This window comes from Vombatus ursinus, unplaced genomic scaffold (genome assembly GCF_900497805.2).
Source record: "Vombatus ursinus unplaced genomic scaffold, bare-nosed wombat genome assembly UNPS02001287.1, whole genome shotgun sequence".
NCBI lineage: Eukaryota > Metazoa > Chordata > Mammalia > Diprotodontia > Vombatidae > Vombatus > Vombatus ursinus.
The window spans coordinates 6,118,651-6,140,560 of record NW_020941065.1 but is presented as its reverse complement, the minus strand read 5'-3'; the positions used below and the strand labels follow the sequence as shown (position 1 = coordinate 6,140,560).

The window sequence follows — 21,910 nt, the reverse complement described above, 5'->3', positions numbered from 1 at the left end:
AAGAAAATCAATTATGTTGAAATATAGTGATCAGAATGTAAAAAAAAAATTATGAATGCCAGATTAAGATCCCCTGATTCCAGTATCCTCTTAATAAAAGGATTTGTTCTGTAAAACTCAGTCAAAAGGCTGCACCCAAGGACCTAGAAGGCCACGTGTGACCTTGAGGCTGCAGGATCCCCACCCCTGGGACTAAAGGATGACTGACATCTTGGTTGGGAGCCTGGATGACTGGGTGATAGTGCTCTTACAGTAATAGGACAGTTTGGAAGTGACAAGGATTTGAGGAGAAAGATAATGAGTTTAGTTTTGGATATGTTGAGTACAAAACATCAAGTTCAGCATGTCCAATAAGCAATTGGAGATGTGAGGATGGAGAGGTTGCTGCTAGCTAAGGCACTTTGAGAATTATCAGCAAGGAGATGATCACTGAATCCATAGAAGCGGATGACTTCACCAAGTGAAATAGTATGGAGAGAGAAGAGAAGAGGGCCCAGGAGAGAGTCCTGTGGAACATTCATGGTTATTGGGCAGGATCTGGATACAGCTCCAGCAAAGGAGACTGAGAAGAAACAGACAGATAGGTAAGAGGAGAACCAGGAGAGGGGGATGTGCCAAAAACCTAGAGAGAAGAGAATGATTGATGGTGTCAGAGGTTGTGAAGAGGTCGAGAAGAATGAGGATTGAGAAAATGGGCCTCATGAACCTGGGTGGGAAAAAAATCTTCATTTTCACTAACCTATAACTCAGGAGTCCTTAACCTTAGGGTCCATGAACTTCTTAAAAATATATATCTTACCTGTATTTTAATAGAACTGGTTTCCATTATAATCCTGTGTATTTTAATATATGCAAATTGTATTATATCAAAAGGCATTTGATAATTCATTTTAGATCATTATTCTCAAAAGGGGTCTGTAGGCTACCATGTGGGTTCATGTAGGGGTATCCTGATAAATATTCAGCAATCATCTCTCTGGGAGAAAAAATATAGGAATGTTATATTTTAAGTTTATTAACACTTTTTTAAGTCTAGGCAATCAATAAATCAATATCAAGCCCTGATTTTGGCATTTTCTTTTTGCTGAATTCAGGGGCTATAAATGCTCACACTGAAAATTAACTGGTTTGAGCTGGCTCCAGCACACCTCTGGATTCATGGCATATACATACAGGTTAAGAACTTGTGTTCTAATTTAAATTTAGTATTTCCTTCACTCATTTAAAATATGATTCTAATAAGGGGCCCATAGACTTCAGCAGACTGCCCAAGGAGACCTGGGCACCAAAAGGTTCCTAGAAGCTCTGAGGTCCTTTCCAATACTACATCTATGATCCGATGAAACTGAGGCCAATTGCATTTTAGTCTGCTTCAAGCTGTACTCAAAAGCGTTGTGGGCCTCATGTGGCCTCTAGGTTATATATTTAACACCTTTGGGCTAGACCATTATATTTGGGACTGGTTGAATGAATAGACTCAAAAAGCATATTAATGGCTTGATGTTAACTTGGAAAGAGATCTCCAGTGCAATATTAAAGAGTCCTATGCCATTTAAAATTTTTTAGGAAAGGTTAGAATAAAAAGCATAGATGGGATGCTTATTAAATATGCAGATGATATAAATCTGGAAGGATAGCTAACACTATATAACAGAGAAAGGAATCAGAGAGACCTTAGTAGGCTGAAACATTGGGCTGAATTGGATACAGTGAAATTTTCCAGGTACTAGTGAAAAGTCTTATACTTGCATTCAAAAAAATCAACTGATGAACCAGTTAATCTTCAGTTAAAACATGGTAGGAGGCATGGCTAGCTAGAAGTTCATCTGAAAAAGATCCAGTGGTCTTTAGTGGCCTGTTATTTCAGTGTGATTCAATAGCAACATGGCAGCCTAAAAGTCTAAGGGCAACATGGTTGCTGAGAAGTGCAAGGTGAGTGTGGATCACATTAAAAGAGCTATGGTATCCAGGATGAGGGAAGTAATAGTTTTGCTTTTGTCTTCCCTGGTCAGACCACTTCTGGATGATTATGTTCATTTCTGGATGAACAATTTTTGGAGGGATCTTGACAAGCTGGAGAGTATGAGTCAACCAGGAGAGCCCTGGGCCTGAAGTTATCAACCAATCAAGATAGCTGTCTTCATGTATTTGAAGGACAGTCATGTCTGGTCTTCAAGAGCAAGGCTAATAACAATGGGGGGCAGGGATTACATAGCTAAATTTATGCTTGATGTAGGAGGGGAAAGACCCCTCCTAACCATTAGTGCTATCCCAAAGGGGATACCCAAGTTGCTAAGTGGATCCCACTCATTGGATGCCTTTAAGTAAAGATCAGTTGACCACTTCTCAGGAAGAAGGAATTCTTGTTCAGGCCCAAGTAGGTATAGAGGCCTCTGAAGTCTTTTCCAATCTTAAGATTCTGAAATTCCACAATTGTAATGCTAGAAACTTTATTAACACCATAATGAGAGGTACCTGGTAGACCAAAGGGACCTGGAATGGATCAGTTGGCAATGGGAGTTCAGGCAAATGTTTTAAGATGCTGGTTTGGGGCATTAATACAGCAGCACATTTAGTTACAGATCATATATTCTACTTTCCTCAGGCCATCAGCAGTACCTTAGAATGCTCTTAAAAAGTCTTCTTTTCACTCCTGGCGCCTGTGGCTTCTTGGAGACTTTTTCCTACCAGTTCCAGAATGGGTTTGACTCTAGCTGATGACCACCCCATCTAGCCACTCTTCAGCTAAATGAGAAGGGATTATAAGAGAATATATGAGGATGATGAGGGTGATCATTACAAGGGTGACATGGGGAAGGGGGGAATAAGGTTCAGTAGGTCAATACATCAGTGATCTGTGCCTTCATCCATGTGGGAATTCCCCCTTCCCCCAATGGTCATAGAAATTTGGCAGAGGCCCAGAAAGATTAAATGATTTGCCCATGGTCACAAAGGTAACAATTATCAGAGGTGGAATATGAATCATGAACTCAAGTCTTTCTGAATCTAACACATTGGGTTGCTGGGTGCTAGGGTGTGGGCAGTAATGGAAAAAAAAATAACGATCACAGCTTGGATTCCTACAGTACCTTTCTTTTAAAAAAACAACTCAAGGAAAATATTCTTGATGTACAAGACAAGTCAAACAATTCCCAGTTCCGTCACATGGTCATAGTCAATAGGCTGCTATTCGTGACATGGTTAGCAGATAAGAACAAGTTATAGAATATCTTCCTATGCTCAGAATCTCTTTGGGAAGCAGGTTCCTTAGCTTCTTCCATATGAAGAATTATGTCAATGGCACTCTGCCCATGTTTGTAAGGACTGAGCTCAGTGACCCCTTCACCATCCACCTTTACATGGACAAAATCCCAGGAGCATAGAATGTGGAGGTGTAAGAATGATGTTGCTGAGAAAGAAGTGAGGATGATGGACGACCCACTGGAATTTGTGGAGTAGGATTTTCACGGTTATCATGAAAATGATATGCCCTCATTAAGACTGAAGTCTCTGATACAAGGTTTGATCTGTATCTCAAGAGTGGCCTCAGATGTTCAATCATCTTTTCATGTCTTTCATTGCTCTAGTGATTTGCGGGGCCTGTTGAATTCTGAAAGCTGTGGTAAGGTGACAGAGAATAAGAATATTAATGACTGACATTTATATGGTGCTTTAAACTTTACAAAATACTTTTCACACATTTTTCTCATTTGAGACTCCCAACAATCCTGGGAGGTAACTACTGTAGGAGAACCTAAGTTCAAATCCAGCCTCAGACACTTACTAGCTGTATCACCCTGAGCAAGTCATTTAACTGCTGTTCCTCACTTTCCACATCTATATAGTGGGGATAATACCTCTTAGGGTTGTGAGGAACAAATGAGATAATTGTAAAATTGTAAAATTATTCATAGACTTTAAAGCACTACATAAACAAACTATATAGCTATTGTTATTTTCTTCTTTTTCTTCATCATCACCATCATCACTCCTGTTTTACAAATGAGGAAACTGAGGCTCTGGGGATTTAAGTGAGTCGTCCAGAATCACACAGCTAATAAGGCTCAGAGGTGTTATTTGAACACAAGTCTTTTTACTCCATCTCTAATACTATATCCACCTATGTAGTAACCTGTTTACCATGTATGGATTTTTACCAGATTTTAATTCATTCAGAAAATATTTTTCAGTCATTATGTTTGAGGACAATGCTCACTTTGATTTCTTAATTTCTTTTGCCAGCTTCCCATTACTACAAATACAAACAGCAGTTCATTTTCCCAGGTAAGTTTCATAGTTATTACTAGCTACACTTAGCGAGTTTGGGCACTATCCTGGAGTAGTTGGGGCACTATTGGATTTTGTTATCCTGGAAGTAGAATTAGACTTTACGTTGTCAAACGTGGGTAATCATTTAAAGTTTTTGAGCAAGAGAATATAGTGATGAAAGTAATGTTTAACAAAGATTAATCTAGCACTGGTGTTCGAAACAGATGCGCAGGAGAGGAGAGATTGAATCAGGGGAGAGTGACTGGATAGGCCATTTAAGAAGCTATCTGAATAAACATGACATGTTTTGTTTTTTTTTTCCCCTTCCTCCTTTCCCCTTCCCCCTTCCCTATGTTTCACACATTCCCACTTGTATAAATGCACTGCTTTTCATCTATAGGAGGGCCTAATTCACTGCTCATTCACTCTAGTCTCTTCTGGCCTACAGAAACAGACTGCATTGTCCCCTTGAAATGGACTTTGTTTTTTTCAGAGTCAGTTATGGGGAAATCCTTCTGAGGCCCCATTACCTTTTAAACACGTTCAATCGATCAACATTATTAAGTACCTGGAGTCAGGAAGCCCTGAGTTCAAATTTGGCTTCTGACATTTACTATCTGTGTGACCCTGGGCAAGTCACCTAACTTCTGTTTGCCTCAGTTTCCTGTTTTATAAAATAGGGGCAATAACACTACTTTCCAGAGTTGTTGTGGTGATCAAATGAGATAATAGTTGTAAAGCACTTGGCACGGTGCCTGATTTAGAAGGCACTATATAAATGTCAGCTATTATTATCTTGGGGCCACTAGATGGCACAGTGGATAGAGCACTGGGTTTGGAATCAGGAAGACGAGTCTTCCTGAGTTCAAATCCAACCTCAGACACTTCCTAGCTGTGTGACCCTGGGCAAGTCACTTCACTCTGTTTGCCTCAGTTTCCCCATCTGTAAAATGAGCTGCAGAAGGAAATGGCAAGGAACTCCAATATCTTTGCCAAAATAAAAACCCAAATGGGGTCACAAAGAGTCAGATATGATTGAGATGATTGAACAACAAATTTTTATCTTATTACTTTGTGCTAAGGGAACCAGTAAGAATGGAGTGACAGTTAGCAAACATTTATTAAGAGCCTATTATATGCCAGGCCCTGTGCTAAGACCTGGGGATAAAAGGTAGGCCTTGCTCTCAAGGGGCTCATAGTCTACGAACTATGCAAACAACTAGGTACAAACATTGAAGATAACCAGCAGAAAGAAGGTCCTAGAATTAAGGGGCATGGGGAAAGGCTTCTTGCAGAAGGTGGGACAGGGACTGGTGAGAGGTCCAAGCTGAGTCACTTGCTTTGGGGTCATAAGACTTGAAACTGGAAGACTTTGTTGACTATTGGCCGTGTCCTTTCTCTGGGAGGCGTGGCTTTCCATCTTTACACTTGGCTCTTTTGTTTTCAGATGTGGTCCCAGTGCCTGAGACACCTAATCGAGCACCCCAGGTCATCCTCCATCCAGTGAACTCAAATCCAATGTAAGCAGAGCTCTTCTGCCTATCTGGGGACCCCAAAGTCAGCCATTCTTCCCAGAGCCTTCCGCCCAGGGGAGAGGAAGGGAGGAAGAGGGAGTTGGTCCTTATTGGACACTAACAAACTCTGCCTTGATGGCATGAATGACGATCTGGGCCCATCTGGAATGGGCAGGCTGCAGGCCAGGGGACAGAAGGTTAATGCAACAAAAATCCTTTGTCCTGCTCCTTGGAACAACAAGCCTGTCCTGCAATGTCCCAGGGGCATGACCAGAGATCTTGTGGAAAGGTACCTATTCTTAGGTGAGGCGGTATATCATAGTGCAAAGAGTGCTAGAGTTGGAGGACCAAGTTTTCAATGTCAGCTCTGTTTACTACTTCTTGTGTGACCTTTGACAAGTCCCTTGACCTCTCTGACTTTTATTTCCTGTAAAATGAAGGGATTGAACTAACCGGTCTCTGAGGGCCCTTGTAGCTTTCAATCCGGATGGACCAAAGGTCTGTCAATTTCCTTTTTCCTTGATGTAAGGCAGAAGTGAGTGGTCCAGATACCTCTGGGGGATCCCTGGGACACTCTCAGGGGATTTGTGAGGGAAAACTATTTTCATAATAATACTGAACTGTTTTAATTTCAAATATAGTAAAGACTGATAGCTATGACTCACATAAACAAAAGCTCTTTGGGGCCAGTCCTCAATAATTTGTGAGAATATAAAAGGGTCCTGAGACCAAAAAGTTTAACAAGTGCCATTCTAGGCCAAGGTTATTACCTGGGGCTGAGAACTTGTGTGTGCATATTTGACATTTTAATAACTGCATTTCAATAGAATCAGTTTCCTTTTAATCCTATTTATTTTATGCATTTCAAAATGTGATTCTGAGGAGTCCACAGTTTTCACTGGATTGTCCAAGGGGTCCAAGACACAAAAAAGGCTTAAGAAATCCTTCTAGAGGGCCAGTTCTAGGGGCAGAGTCAAGACTATGAAGGAGACTAGGTAACATGCCCCCTTCCCCTCCTTCCTCTGCTCCCTACCTCCAAATGCAAATGAATTGGCAAGAAAAATTTTGTCAAAATGAAAATCAAAGAAAAAGTAGAAAGATACATAGTTGGGGGTGGTGGTAATGGTAATTAATTTAGCAAAACTAACCGGTACATCAAATAGTATATACAGTAGTCTTCATCCCTAGACCTCCACCTCAGCAAAGAGAGGAAGGAAGTGGCTGGTTTTTTCCATTTTCTTTTTTTATTCTTTGTTATAGGAGGTGATCCTCTAGAAAGTGAAGGGTTCTATATGGAGGGAAGGCAATTTTAAAAACAAAAGACAACTGAGATGCTTGGTTGTTTAAAATTTTGTTTTGTTTTAAGAGAATCAATGGTAGCCTTGAAGAAGAAGACAGAGCCTTAGGAAGTTTGAGAGGGGCTATTTGGAAATAGGGCGAGTTCATTTTGCTCATTGGATCAATGGGTATTAGCATTATTTTTTTTTTTATTATTTTAGCACCAGCTGTCAGGGCACCTTCTCCAACAGCTGCTCTGCCCCACCCCCCAGCCCAGATGCCAGAAGCACAGGGACCCCCCAAAGCTCCCAACTGGGAATAACTGGCCTTTTCACCAGTCACACCCTACATCTTCTGTAGGTAGCACCCTTGGGTGATGGATGAACAGATACAGTCATTAGCCACTCTCTTTCCAGTCATTTCTATACTTGTGTATAGGTCAGTGATTAATCCTCCTGGACAATGCAGAAATGTCTCTGCATGAGTGGAAACATCACCCTGGCAGCTCTAACTTGGTAGCTTGGAAGGTGGGAATGGGGTAGATTGCCTAGGAGGCAGAAAGAGTCCTGGGGTTGGAATCAGGACACCTGCATTCAAGGCCTGCCTCAGGTGCCCCCCTGTGCCATATGGGGCATATCACCACATTTCTCAGAGACCTAGTTTCATCAGCTGCCTAATGAGGAAATCTCAAAAGGCTGTCCTGTATAGAAGGGGTTAGCCCTGGTTCTGCTTGGCCCCAGAACGCACAACCAGGAGCCATCCATGGATAGCAGTTGCAGAGGCAGATTTAGCTTTGATATTAGGGAAGACTTCCTAACAATGAGAATGGCCCCAAAGTGGGATGAAAGGGTTCCTCCCCCAGCCTCTTCCGGCAAAGGCAGAAAGGCCACTTCTTGAAGACAGTGCAGATGGGATCCTTGGTGAGGTATGGCAGGTTTGGGAGGGATGGAGGGGTGAAATGACCTCTGAGGGCCTTTCCAGTGCTGACTCTGTGATCCAAGGGATAGGAGTTGGAGGATGGGAGCGAGGCAGGGAAGGAGTGCCCCATTGAGAGCTGTATATTTTATACTTCATATGTGACCAGAGAAGTTGGAATTTAAATGTATAGCTCTGAAATCCCAAGGAAGGGCCTGAAACCAGAAAGGTCTGGGTACAAGTCCCACCTCTGACATTCCAAGCTGTGTGACCCTGGTCAACTCAAATTTCGGGACCGGGGAAATCTTTTTTTTATGTCCTGGACTACTTTGGCAGTTTGGTGAAGCCTATGGATTCCTTCTGAGGATTTTTTAATGCAATAAATAAAACAGAGGATTATAAGAGAAACAAATTCTATTGAGATTATGTATGTGTGTATGTATGTATTTGTACACACAAGTTCATGGACCCCAGGTTAAAAAACCTTTTGTTCTAAGATGCAGAGAAGGTGCCCACTTGCACTGGCGGAGGGACTTTCCCTGCCAGGAAGTCCTTACTCCTAAATTGGTGAAAATCACAGGTCTGGTCCAAACCAACAGCAGAGAAATCCCAAAATTGTGTGTTTACTTACACACACACACACACACATATATATATATATATATATATATATATATATATAGTATATGTATATGTGTGTGCTTGTGGGTGCGACCCTCAATAGAATGTAAGCATGGCATATAATAGATTATCATTAAAAGTTTGTTGAACTGAGTTGAATTGAATGACCTTCCCATAATAGGTAAAGTATCTAAATTGAAGGAAGAATGACTAGAGAGTGGGGAGGCCTCATGGTACAGCAAAATTACTCTAGGATTGAAATCAGAGGACCTGGGTTCACAGCCTGATCCAGCCTAGTTCCTATATGGCTTTGGTCGAGATGCTTCACTTTCCTTGGCCTCAGTTTCCTCATCTGTAAAATGAGGTCATTGGGCTAGCTGACCCCTGGGGTCCCCTCCAGTTTCAGATCTAGAATCCTCTGAATACCACACATGGTGGATTTTTCCATAGATGGTGATAGGTCTAGAGACCCCTAACTGTCTAACATTGATAGTCAATTTCCCAGTAGGAAAATGACTTTGTAGCCTGACAACATTTAGTACATTTAAACCAACTGGTAGGAACAGAGAATTTGTAGGGACAGCAGGAGTGGGGTAGTAATGTGGCTTCTTCTGCTTTAATAACCAGATTCAAAAAGGAGGGCAAACAATAGGAGGGCCTTATTTTGTCGGCGGGCGCTGAGGAGGAAAGCCAGTCATCATTGTCCACGAGGACTGGGTCTCAGCTTCTCATCATATCAGCTGTCTCTATTGCAATTACAGTCTGCCTTGCTCTCAATAATTGGATAATCCAAGAGATAACAAATAATGCTTTGCCCTTTGGAGATCTCAAAGTGGAGTTGAAAGAACACTTGGCTATACGCTCTCCAATTATTACTAATTGTGCTGGAGAGTTAACTGACAACATCATTGAGGCCTTCCTAGTGTCTAGATATCAGAGAGCATTACATTTCCAGGAAATTTATTAGATTCAGTTTGGAAAAAAGGAAAGTGGAAGAGGGGCAATAATGATAGCTAGCAGGTAGCACCTACTATGTGCCAAGCACTGTGCTAAGAGCTTTACAAACATTATCTTACTTGATCCTCACAACAATCCTGGGATGTAGGTGCCATTTTTATCTTCTTTTTACAAATGAGGAAACTGAGGCTCTGAGGAGGAGACATTACTTGCAATAGGTCACACAAGCGCTAAGTGGCCAAGTCAGGATTTAACTGAATCGATGGACCTGAAGTGAGAAAGACCTGAGCTCAAATCTCACCTTGGACACGTCATGACTCTGGGCAAGTCATTTAACCTCAGTTTCCTCATCTGTGAAATGGGGATAATAAGAGCATCTACTTCTCAGGGTTGTTGTGAGGTCAAATAGGATAATGTTCATAAAAACCCTTAGCAAACTTTTAGATGCTATATGAATGTGACAACTGATGATAGACATGGGGTATATTGGAATGAGTGCCAGCCTTGGCGTTAGGAAGACATGAGTCCAAGTTTCACCTCTGATGCATCCAGGCTGTGTGACCCTGGGCAAATTATTTAACTTCTCTGTGTCCTGGACAACTCTCTAAGGCTCTAAGGTCCATAGTAGGGGCCAATCTGCATTGGTAGGGGTTTTCTATACCAGTTAGCAAGCACAGTGCCAGGCACTGTGGTAAGCCAATGAAATCAAAGGTCTAATTTAACTAAAAAAACATGTACAAGTCATTGGGTAAGCACAACAGTCCTTGTTCTCATGGGACTTACAATCTAGTCAAGAAGGAGGGCTGGGATCATGGAAAATAACAAATACACAACAGGCAGCTGGGTAGCATAGTGGATAGAGAGCACTGAACTTGGAGTCAGGAAAATGAATTCAAATCCTGCTTTCAGACATAAGCAGTGCAAACCGAGTCACTTGACTTCTCTGTGCCTCAGTTTCCTCATTTGTAAAATGAGGGGGTTGAGCTTATTGGCCAATAGAATCCCCTCCAGCTCTCAATCTATGACACTATGGAGATATAGAAGGCAAATAGGAAGTAATTCAGGGATTGGGGAAGAGCACTAATGACTTCGGTAGAGAAGAGGGATCATGAAAGGCATGAGTAGGAGCTGGCCCCTGGACTGAGCCTTGAAAGGAGCTGGGAGACCTCTGGTAAGGAGGTATATTCCATGGCATGAGACCAACCTGTACAAAGGCATGGAGGGAAGAGATGTATTGTCATGTATGGGAAGCCAAATAGGCCAGATTGATTGAGGCACAGAGGGGAGTCATGTGAAATGGCCCTGGAAAGTCAAGGTGAAGGCAGACTATGAAGGGCTTTGTTTGCATTTTATCCCAGAGACAATAGGGAGCCCCTGAAACTTCTTCAACAGAGGAGTGACATAGTCACTCCTGTGCTTTAGGAAAATCAAGTTAGCAGCTATGTGGAGGATAGATTAGAAAGAGGAGTGGGGGGCAAGAGGCCAGTGAGAAGGCTCATGGAAAAATCCAAATGAGAGGTAAAGAAGGCCAGAACTAAGTCACCATAATGGACAGAGCATTAGACTTGGAGTCAGGAAGATGTGAGTTCAAATCTAGCCTCAGATACCTATTAGCTGTGTGACCCTGGGCAAGTCACTTCACCTGTCTGCCTCAGTTTCCTCTTCTGTAAAAGAATGATAATAATAGCACTTACCTCCTAAAGTTGTTCTTTGGGCCAAATGACATAATTATAAGGTGCATTGCAAACCTTAAAGTGTTATTTAAATGCTTAAATGTAACAACAACAACAACAACAATAATAATAATAATAATTATTATTATTATTATCATCTCAGTGGTTATGTGAGTGGAAAATAGGAAATAGAAGTTGTAAACTTAGTTGATTCCTGGTCCTCTGCCTCCAGACAACATGAAAAAAAAACCATAGGAAAAATGGGAGGGAGGAACAAAAGAGAAAGCAGGCAGTCCTTCCCTGTACTATATTTGAAACTTACTAAGCAATAGGGATTTATTCCCACTTGGTTAATAGATTATTTCAGAAATGAAGAAATCCAGAGCAGTAACAGTGCCTGATCAATTTTCCAGTTGAACCCTGTAACTATGTATGTAAACAGTTGAAGTCACTATGTCGGAGTTTCCATGTAATCTTCAATTAAAACTATTTTTTCTTCTCCCCTAAAGCTTGGAAGGAAACCCATTACTTCAAATTGAAGTGGAGCCAACATCAGAGGTGAGAACCATAGGAAGGCCAAAGAAACTTTCTCCAAGTAGAGCCTGAACTGGCTAAGACTTGGCTTAAAACCAGTGTCCGCAGAGACAAGGCAGGGGAGGGGGCAAGGGGGGAGAAGAAGGCAGTGTGTAGCCTGGGGCTGGCATTCTACCCCATGCTCTCCAAAGTCTAAATCAGGAACAATTCAAATAAGCTGACTATTCCCAGCCTTGGGCTTAATGGACCATTATATATGGACATCATTGGAAACCATGTTGTCCGGAAGCTGGCAGGGAGTCAGCATTGTCTGATGGAAAAAGGAAAAAAAACCAACTGGGAGTGGGGTTAATGGAGTGTGGGTCATGACCCACAGCCCTGCGCTTTGAGGGGGAGGGGAGGGAAAAGGGAAAGGGGATGTGGGGGTGGGGAGAATCATATGTTCAACTGAGAGGAACCCATCAAGAAAGTCAGTAAAGCACACTGAATGCTTAGTGGGCTCCCACTCCTTGGGGGTTCCTTGAGGAATGAAAAGCTAGTGGGTGGAGCCACCAGCAAAGAACCTCTTGGTTTTCCCCACATGCCTTGGAGCCAATAGGACAATGATTTACATTTCCTGAGGAAATTATTCTTCCAAACAGATCAATTAGTATTTATGAAACATTTACTATGTGCTAAGCACTGGGATGCTTACTGTTGTTATTTTGTCTTTTAGTCATGTTTGATTCTCCATGACCTCATTTGCAGTTTTCTTGGCAGATGCTGGAATGGTTTGCCATTTCCTTCTCCAGCTCATTTTACAGATGAGGAAACTGAGGCAAACAGGATTAAGTGATTTGCCCAGGGTCACACAGCTAGTAAATGTCCGAGGCTGGATTTGAACTCAGGAGAATGAGTCTTCCTGATTCCAAGCCCAGTGCTCTACACCTTGTACCACCTCACTGCTCTTAGCACTGGGGTTCTAAGCACAAAGAAAAGGCAAAAACTTTGTTCCTACAACCAGCTCCACTGATAAGAATTTTTTTAAAAAATTTTTTAACTCCTTGGGCCTCAGTTTCCTCATCTATAAAATGAAGATGATCTTTGAGATGCCTTCTAGTTTTAATCCTAAGTGATTTTACCTAGTGAGGCCCCAATTTCTTCATCTGGAACAAAAACTACTCCTTGACCCACCTGTGTCCTAGAGATGCTGAAATGCTAACTTGAGAACATCACTAAAAATTTACCTTTAGAAAAACATCATGTCACCATACATTCAATTTAACTAGAAATTTATTAACCACTAATTTTTCTTTATTATTTCTTAAAAAGAAACAACTTACTTAAAATTTACTAAATTTTTTTTACTAAAATTTACTTAAAAAGATACATTACTTAGTGTAATGAGCACTGTGATAGTGTAGCCTTCAGATCACTCTTTCCCCAAATCCCAGAATGGAAGAGCTAAAAGGAATCTCAGAGCCAGTTAGACCAACCCATAACTGAACAAGAATCCCCTTTCAATATTCACCACAGCAGGTCAATTCAGCATCCTCTGGAAGACCTGGAATCATAGGAAATCCGCCAATTCAATTTGGTTTAATTCATCAAGCATTTATTAAGCATTTACTACGTGCCAGTCACTGGGCTGGGTGCTTCAGATACCAAGACTAAACAGAAAAGGACCCTGCCCACAGAGAGCTTACATTCTATGGGAAAAGTGTCTTGTGCTGCTTAGCCTCAGAAAACACAAAGAGTGGAAGAAAGGAAGATTTAGGCTTACTGTAGGGTTGGGGAAAATGGCGGAACCATTTGAGCTCTCTGAAAGGGGTACAAGCTAACTCATGAGACAGTGAGTTTATTGTCACTGGAGGTGTTCAAGCAGAGATGGGAGGGTCACTTGTGTTTGAGCAGAGGTGGGAGGATACTTCAGCAGAGATGCCTGTTCAGATATGAGTGGGACCAGATGGGCACTGGGGTCCCTGGAAACTCTGAGAATCTGTGAATTTGTGATTCTTACCAGGTGATGATCTCATCTAGTCCAACCCCTTTCCATTACCAATGAAGAAACTGAGGCTCAGGGAGTTAGAGTGACATGTTTAGGGTCATCCAGGCACAAAGCATCAAAGGCAGTATTTGAAGGCAGGTCTTTAGATTCCAGAAGCTATTGTTCTTTCCACTGTACCATCCTGTCCCTAAGTTGAATGGTGGGAGACAGTGTGGCATCTGTCATTGGAAGTCTTCAAGTCAAGGACGGATGAATGACTACTTAGCTCTATTGCTGAGATTTTTTTGTTCAGGGTGGGTTTTAGCTGACAATTCTGAGGTCCCTTCCAGCTCCACTGTTCTGGGATATGTTGACAGTAGATGTTGATCTAAGCAAAAATGATTGGTCTGTGATTTCTGGCTAGGAGAGAGTTTAGAGGCATTTGAGTCCTATCGCCTCATTTTGCAGATGAGGATACTGGGGCCCCGGGAAGTTTGGGAAGTACCAAAGCATCTCCGGCTTCCCTACTGCCAGTTGGGTGCTCTATCCACCGTACCCCACCTCCTCCACAATTGTTCTCATTTCTCTTTCCTGCCTGCCACAGAATGAGGAGGGGAACAATGAAGCTGAGGAATCAGAGGACGACTTTGAGGAGATGAACCTCTCACTTCTCTCTGCCCGCAATTTCCCGCGCAAGGCCAGCCAGACCAGCATCTTTCTCCAGGAGTGGGACATCCCCTTTGAACAGTTGGAGATGGGGGAGCTCATCGGCAAGGGCCGATTTGGGCAGGTGTACCATGGCCGCTGGCATGGGGAAGTGGCCATAAGGCTCATTGACATCGAGAGGGACAATGAGGGCCAGCTCAAGGCCTTCAAGCGGGAGGTCATGGCTTACCGGCAGACACGGCATGAGAATGTGGTGCTCTTCATGGGGGCCTGCATGAGCCCACCCCACTTGGCAATCATCACCAGGTCAGTGCCTCACTCCCTAGTTTGGACATAGGGCTCCCTAAGCCCAATTGGATTTTTATTTTTGCATCCCTCCACCCACCATCAAGTCAACTGTCCACTACCTGGCATGGTCCAGGCAGCTCTGGGCAAGTTACTATCCTAGTGAATAGATGCTCTTTGTATTTTTCATATGAGTACCAGTATAGCTAAGCATATTTAGTACTGAAGCCCTGTAGTAGGTTGGTATAGTGGAAAGACCAGTGGGACTGAAAACAGAGGACCTGCATTCAAATATTGATTCTGATAGTTGACCTTGAGCATGGTAATTAACCTCCATTGGTCTCAGTTTCCTCATCTGTAAAAATGAGGGGGTTGGACCTGATGGTCTCTAAGATCCCTTCCAGATGTGATCTTGTGTCATTAGCACTGGATTTACAAAAGACCTGAGTTCAAATCCTAGCTCTGTTTCCTTTGACCTGTGAATCTCTCTGGGCCTCAGTTTCCCATTTTTAAAATGAGAGTGTTAGATTAAATGACTAAATTTAGTATTTATTAGGAAGTGTTTAAAATGTACTGGGCACTATGCTAAAAGAGCTTCCATTCTAACAAGGGGATTCCTGGACACCACCTCTCAATGCACCATGAAAGGACATTACTTTCCTTGGCTGCTTTTATGAATATATAAACTCCTATCTCTTGGTAGGACAGCCAGGTGGCACCAGGCCAGGAGTCAGGAAGACTCATCTTTCTGAGTTCAAATCTGGCCTCAGATACTTACTAGCTGTGTGACCCTGGGTAAGTCACTTACCCCTGTTGGCCTCTTTTTCCTCGTCTATAAAATGAGCTGGAGAAGGAAATGGCAAATCTTTGCCAAGAAAAACCCAAATGGGCTCATGGAGAGTTGGACACAACTTGAAAATGACTGAACAACAATGAAAAACAACAAAATCTCTTTATAAGGCACAAGCAGAGGGAGTGCACCTTAACAAGTATTTGTTACTGTGTGCCAGGTACTGTGCTAAGCTCTGGGGATACAGACACAAGAGTGAGACAGTCTTTGTCCTCAAAAACACATATATTCTAATAGGGAAAGACAATACACATAGGGCCCAGGGGAGGCTGTTTTGGTCTGGGAAGTCACAGGGATGGTGAGTGAAGCATGATTAACGTGGCTTTAAGAGATCAGACAGTAGCCCTGTGTCTTTGAGGAAGTTCCTTCCCCATTTAGGGCTGTGTTTGCCTCATCTATAAAATGCTGGAGTTGGGCTAGGTGATCTCTAGGGTTCCAAAAGAGCTATAATCCATGGGATGAGAGATGTAGCGCTAGAAAGGGTCTCAGAGGCCATCTAGTTCACTTCCCTTCATTTTCCAACGAATAAATATATACTGATAAAGATTAAGTGACTCTCCAAGGTCTTATATATAGTAAGTGGTAGATACAGGATTTGAACCCAAGACGTCTGGATTCAAGTCCAGTGTTCTTTCTGACGTACCACGCTGACTTTACTAAATATCATTTAGTTTTCATGATTCCATATGTCCTTCAGGATTTTCGTGGGCCTCTAGGTAATGGTGATGATGGTGATGATGATGATGATGATGATGATGATGATAGAAGTAGAAGAAGAAAAAAGAACAAGAACAAGGAGGAAGAGGAAGAAGTGAAGGAGGAGGAGGAGAAGGAAAAAGCAGAAGAAGAAGAAGAAGAAGAAAAAGAAAATGAAGAAGAAGAAGAAGAAGAAGGAGGAGAAGAAGAAGAAGAAGAAGAAAAAGAAAATGAAGAAGAAGGAGAAGAAGAAGGAGAAGAAGAAGAAGGAAGAGGAGGAGGAGGAAGAATGTATAGCTTTTTTAAAGTTTGCAAAGCACTTTACAAATGTCATTTGAACCTTACCTCACAACAACCCTGGGAGATAGGTGTTATTATCTCTATTTTACAGAGGAGGAAACTGAGGCCAGTAGAGGTTAAGTGACTTGTTCAGGGTCACACAGCTAGTATGTGTCTGTAAGGGTTATCATTATGAGCCTAACCTTACTAAAACCATGGTGAAAGAATAGTTGATGATGTGCAGATTAATGCAACAATAGCAGAATTTTTTGTGTATGGTCTCATTGCTTCACTGATCTTTAAATTGGTTTCAGCTTAGCTATTTGGAAGCAATCCATACATGCTTATTGAAATTCCCCATGCTGGCTCTTCGTAGCACTGGTCTCATGACCACACCAATTACACCTTTGGTATGGCCCAAATTCCGTGGCATGCCCTCAGAATCTCCTTTCTTCCAAATAGTGACATATTATATTACTGTTGTTGTTGTTATTAAAGGAGGCTATCTCACATAGTAGATAGTGCACTGGGCTTGAAGTCAGGAAGTCCTGAATTCAAATCCAGACTCATATCCTGATATGGAAGCTGCTAGTCAGACAGGAAGGTCCCATGGCCCTTAGGGTGCAGTAGCAAAACAGATGGTGATCTCCCTTCTTTAATGTCACTTTCACTGATAAAATCATTTCTATTTTTGATGTTGAACCATTTGTCAGTACCAAGGACTTTGGTGGTGAAAACTTGATTGACTGGGTCTTCATTAGTTGTGGCTGCTGAGGAGGTGGGGCCAGCAGCCCGGCACAGGTTAATGCTAGGTCTCATCTGGGATGATGGCTGTAGGTACTGGACTGGAAGCAGGCCTAGTGGTCTGGATGGAAGGAGGCCAGAGCTGCCACTCTGAGGACTCTCAGGCTTCTATAGCTCAAGAATGGCAGGTAATGTTGGTGTTGGTGACAGTGAGGAAGTATGAGCCTCTTCTTCACAGTGATCGCTTCCCTTAATGATGCCTATGGAGACTCAGCTAGCAGCAGGGATGGTAGTCTGGCGGACATTGCTATTCCCAAGGTCCTGGGGGTCAGCGTCCTGAGCTATCTCCATCAGGGTCTGAGACAACTCTTAAATATTTGGTGTCTAATCCAATCTCTAATTAACCAATTCCTCTTTTTTAAATTAAATTTCATTTTTTGGTTAATGAAAAACCTTCTTTTTCTCCAATTCCACTTCCCCCCATTGAAAAATATTGAAAAACAAAACCTTTGTAACAAATAAAAAAGTCAAACAAAACAAATTCCTATGTTGAATATATATGTGTGTCTGTGTGTATATATGATATATATATACCCATACATACATACACTCACATATATATAAAATAAATACATATATGTACACACATACAAATATTTGTATGTATATAGACACAAATATATGTCTATATATGTAGACAAATATATATGTAGTATATGTGTATAGACATGTACATACATATGTACATCCAAATATGCACATTTCTATTTGTCTTAATCTGCAGCCTGAGTTTCTTAACTCTCTGTTGGGAGATGGGTTGCCTATTTCACCATATCATCTAGAGTCAAGTTCTTGAGCTTTTCAAAGTTGGAATATTTTAGTCATTGTATAAATTGTTTTCCTGGTGCTTCTCACTTCACTATATAGCAATTTCTGCAATCTTCCAAGGTTTCTCTGATATCATCTCCTTCATCATTTATTGCAGCACAATTGTATTCCTTCACATTCATATATCATGACTTGTTCAGCCATTCCCCAATTGTTGAGCATCCCCTTAATTTCTAGTTTGGGGCTACTAGGAAAAGAGCTGCTATAAATATTGCTGTACATATGGATTCTTTTCCTCTTTCTTTGATCTCTTTGGCATATAATCAATCCTTTTGGCTTCTCTTTCTCCTCTTCCCCATCACCCATCTCCTGCTTATCTATCACTAGCTAATTTCCAAAGTGTCATGGGAGGAAGCATCTGTGTATTGTGAAGACCTTATTGATGTTTCATGGTGGCTCATGGTTTCCCCCCCACTCTGGCTAGTGCACCCTATTCCATCTTTGCTCAACTCATCTCTCTCCTCTTACTGTATTCTTTTTACCAGCATCTTTCTTTTCTCTTTCCAGACTCTCTAACCTAGCACCACTGCCTTACTTGTTGCTGCTTGTACATAATACTTCCTCTCTCATCTCCATCCCTTTGCACTGGGTGCTCTCCATGCCTGGAATTCCTTCTCTACTCACATCCACCTCTTAGATTTCCTGGATTCTTTAAAGACTCAGTCCAGGTCCCACTTTCTGTAGGACACCTTTCTGTATACCATCAACAATTATCAGTGCCTTCCCTCTTAAGATGATCTTTCATCTCTCTGTCTCTCTGCCTCTTTTTTTCTGTCTCTATCTCTCTGTATTTTTCTCTGTTTCTCTCACATACACATATGCTATCTATCTATACAATATATGTCTATATACATACTATATATGTGCATATATACATATGTATGGAGACAGGCAAAGAGACAGAGAGAGAGAGAGAGAGAGAGAAAGAGAGAGAAAGAGACAGAGAGAGACAGAGACAGAGAGCCTAGTTATATGTTTTCTCCTTCATTAGAATGTAAGCTCCTTGAGGTCAGGGACTGTTTGTTCTTGCTGTTTGTATCCTAGCCTAGTACCTTGCACAAGTAAGTGCTGAAATACTTATTAACCTGACACACTGAAAGTTTGGGGATTGTCTCTGGCATAGATGATTTCATCCACTGATGAATCAACCAGCAAATATTTTCTAAGCACTTACAATGTGCCAGGCACTATGCTAAACTTGAGAGATTGAAAAAAGGGCAAAAATAGTTCCTATCCTCAAGGAGTTTACACTATAAAGGGGAAGGCTCTTCAGTGACATCCAAGCCACCTTTGTTGCTGGCTGCCATGTTCTTTTACCATTTTCTCTCTTTATGTTTCCTCTTTATTCCTCACCCCAACCGTTTTTAAAATGTTATTTGTACAAACTGTGGACTGCAATTATGTGTATCATCACTGTCTTGCCCCACCAGGACATCTTTCCATTAGCAATCCTCCTGGGAGAGAGAGATTGTTATGAACCAAAAATTAAAATGTGTGGCTTATTCAACGAGGCAACTGGATTGATGGTTCTTGTTTATTATATGTAATTTCCTGAAATTCCTCAGAAGGAAAAAAAAATAAATAACTGCCTACAGATTTCACAAATAATTTGTGCTTTTCCTAGTGCTGTGAAAGATGCTCTGGCTTTAGGAAATGTAATTGGAGTTTTAAGTGTTTGGTATTTTCTATGAAGCATCCAGTGGTGGACAGGGGCCAAAGGCAATAGTCTTTGTGCTGTGCCATTGTGTAGGTTTATATTTATCTTCTGGTAGGGCTTTTTTTTTTTCTGCCTTGCTGTTGCACCCCTCGGCAATAGGCAGATGTTGGGCATCCCATCTTCTTATCTGCATGTTCCATTGGAAACCAAATATTTGAGTAATTTGATTAATCGCTACCTCTTAGATATTGGTTGGCTAAGGGATATGGCTGGCCATTGGCCAGCCCAACTGGAACATTTTTTGGACATTGAGTTATTTTACTGAGAACATAAAAGCCAGATAATTATCTGGCATGTAACCATAGAAATTCACAATGGTGTGTTCTTGCCAATTACTTAGTAATTAGAATTGAAGTTAACAAGTAATTCTAAGATTAGTTGCTGAGTATCACAGTATGGAGGGCTCATGAGAAGGCAACATTCAGCAATGAAAGGTCACTTAATACCTTACCTGAGATCTATTTCCCTTTACCAAGAGGCACTGTAGGGAGGCCAGTCTTGGAATTAGGAAGACATCTGTTCATGTTTCATCCCTGACACAAACTGGCTATGTAACCCTGGGCTGTCTCAGTGACCCAGGAAATTCTCCTATGACTGTATTATATGACAGATGATGATCTGCTTGTAATGACCAACTATGATTCTAGAACACTGATGGAGATCTTACTATCTGCGTCCTGACAGAGAGGCGATAGGTTCAAGATGCATAAGGAGATATATATTTTGGGACATGTCCCGAAAATCTGTAATTCTCTCCCTCCTCATCTCTATCCCCTGCCCTCCTGTGGCTTTTTTTCAGTTCCAACTAACATTCTACTTTCGATAGGAAGTCTCTTCTATCTCAACAGAGCATTTCCTCTGTTGATTATTTCCAGTTTCTTCTGTCGATGTTTTATTTGTACATAGTTGTTTGCATGTTGTCTCTTCCATTAGACTCTGTGTTCCTTGAGGACAGGGCACCTCTTTTGCCTTTTTCTTTGTAGTCTCAGCACTTAACATAGTGCTTGGCACATAGTAGGTGCTTAATAAGTGTTTGACTGATATGGATAACACCAGATGTAGTTTTGCTTGATTCTGCATATTTGTCTTTATTTTGCTTATTCTTTTAAATTGGAGGAGGGCAGTTGAGAAAATAAATGTTAATTTAAAAATAAAATAAGATGTAAGAAATTAAGGAAGTAGAAAGTATTTCTTCTTTTTTGTTTTGAAAGTACTTCTTAAGGGGCAGTTCCCACACACCAAAAAAATTTTTTAAGTCTCTCTCTCTCTCTCTCTTTACAGTTCAGTTCAATAAATACTTATTAATCTCTTCCTCTAGGCAAACCATGCTAGGTCTTGAGGGCATAAAGACAGAAATAGAGATCAATCTCTGCCTTCAGGAGCTTTGTCCCCCTGAGAAATTCAAACAAGTGAACATAAATAAATAAACAAATGGCCATGGGCAAGTCACAAGTAATTGAACCAATGAATAAATAAGTAAATAAATAGATGAAGAGATAAATGAATGAATAAGAATTAAGCAAAAACAAGCTTAATAAATAGTTATTGAATAAAGTTTTTTTTTAATCCGGACAGCATTTGAATATAGTTTAGTATGCTGTATTTAATCTAGGATGCTCCAATGCCTCTGTCCTGCTAGACGGTTTCTCAGTAGAGTGGAGTATGGTGTTTAGAGGTTAGATGTCACAGAACATCTTACACACTATTGTGACAGCACAGGTTGATTTACTGAACATTGAATGAGGGCCTGATACATACTAAGCGTTGACACAAAGTGTGTTTAGATTAAAGCAAAATAAAAGAGATATTTGGCTGTTATTAGGGGAAGTGGATGAATGGGGATGAGCTAAGCCAGGTAGAATCACAGAAATTTAGAATTAGAAGGTACCTTACAAATTAATTAGAGGAAATTTGTTTTACCTCTCTAAGTCTCAATTTTTCTTTCCTTCTTTCCTTCCTTTCTTCCCTCTCTCCTTCCTTCCTTCCTTTCTCTCTTTCTTTCTTTCTTTTTCTTCCTTCCTTCCTTCCTTCCTTCCTTCCTTCCTTCCTTCCTTCCTT

At 41.4% G+C, this 21,910-nt stretch overlaps 1 protein-coding gene across 1 annotated transcript in view; it reads left to right on the top strand.

Annotated features, from left to right (window-relative positions):
- The window catches only part of KSR2 (kinase suppressor of ras 2), a 587,027-nt gene that overhangs the window by 464,066 nt on the left and 101,051 nt on the right, over positions 1–21,910 (top strand). Inside the window, exons 11-14 of the mRNA XM_027865383.1 lie at positions 4,243–4,284; positions 5,717–5,789; positions 11,737–11,785; positions 14,332–14,699. Of these exons, the coding sequence (XP_027721184.1) occupies positions 4,243–4,284; positions 5,717–5,789; positions 11,737–11,785; positions 14,332–14,699 (532 nt within the window). The remainder of the gene's footprint in view (positions 1–4,242; positions 4,285–5,716; positions 5,790–11,736; positions 11,786–14,331; positions 14,700–21,910) is intronic.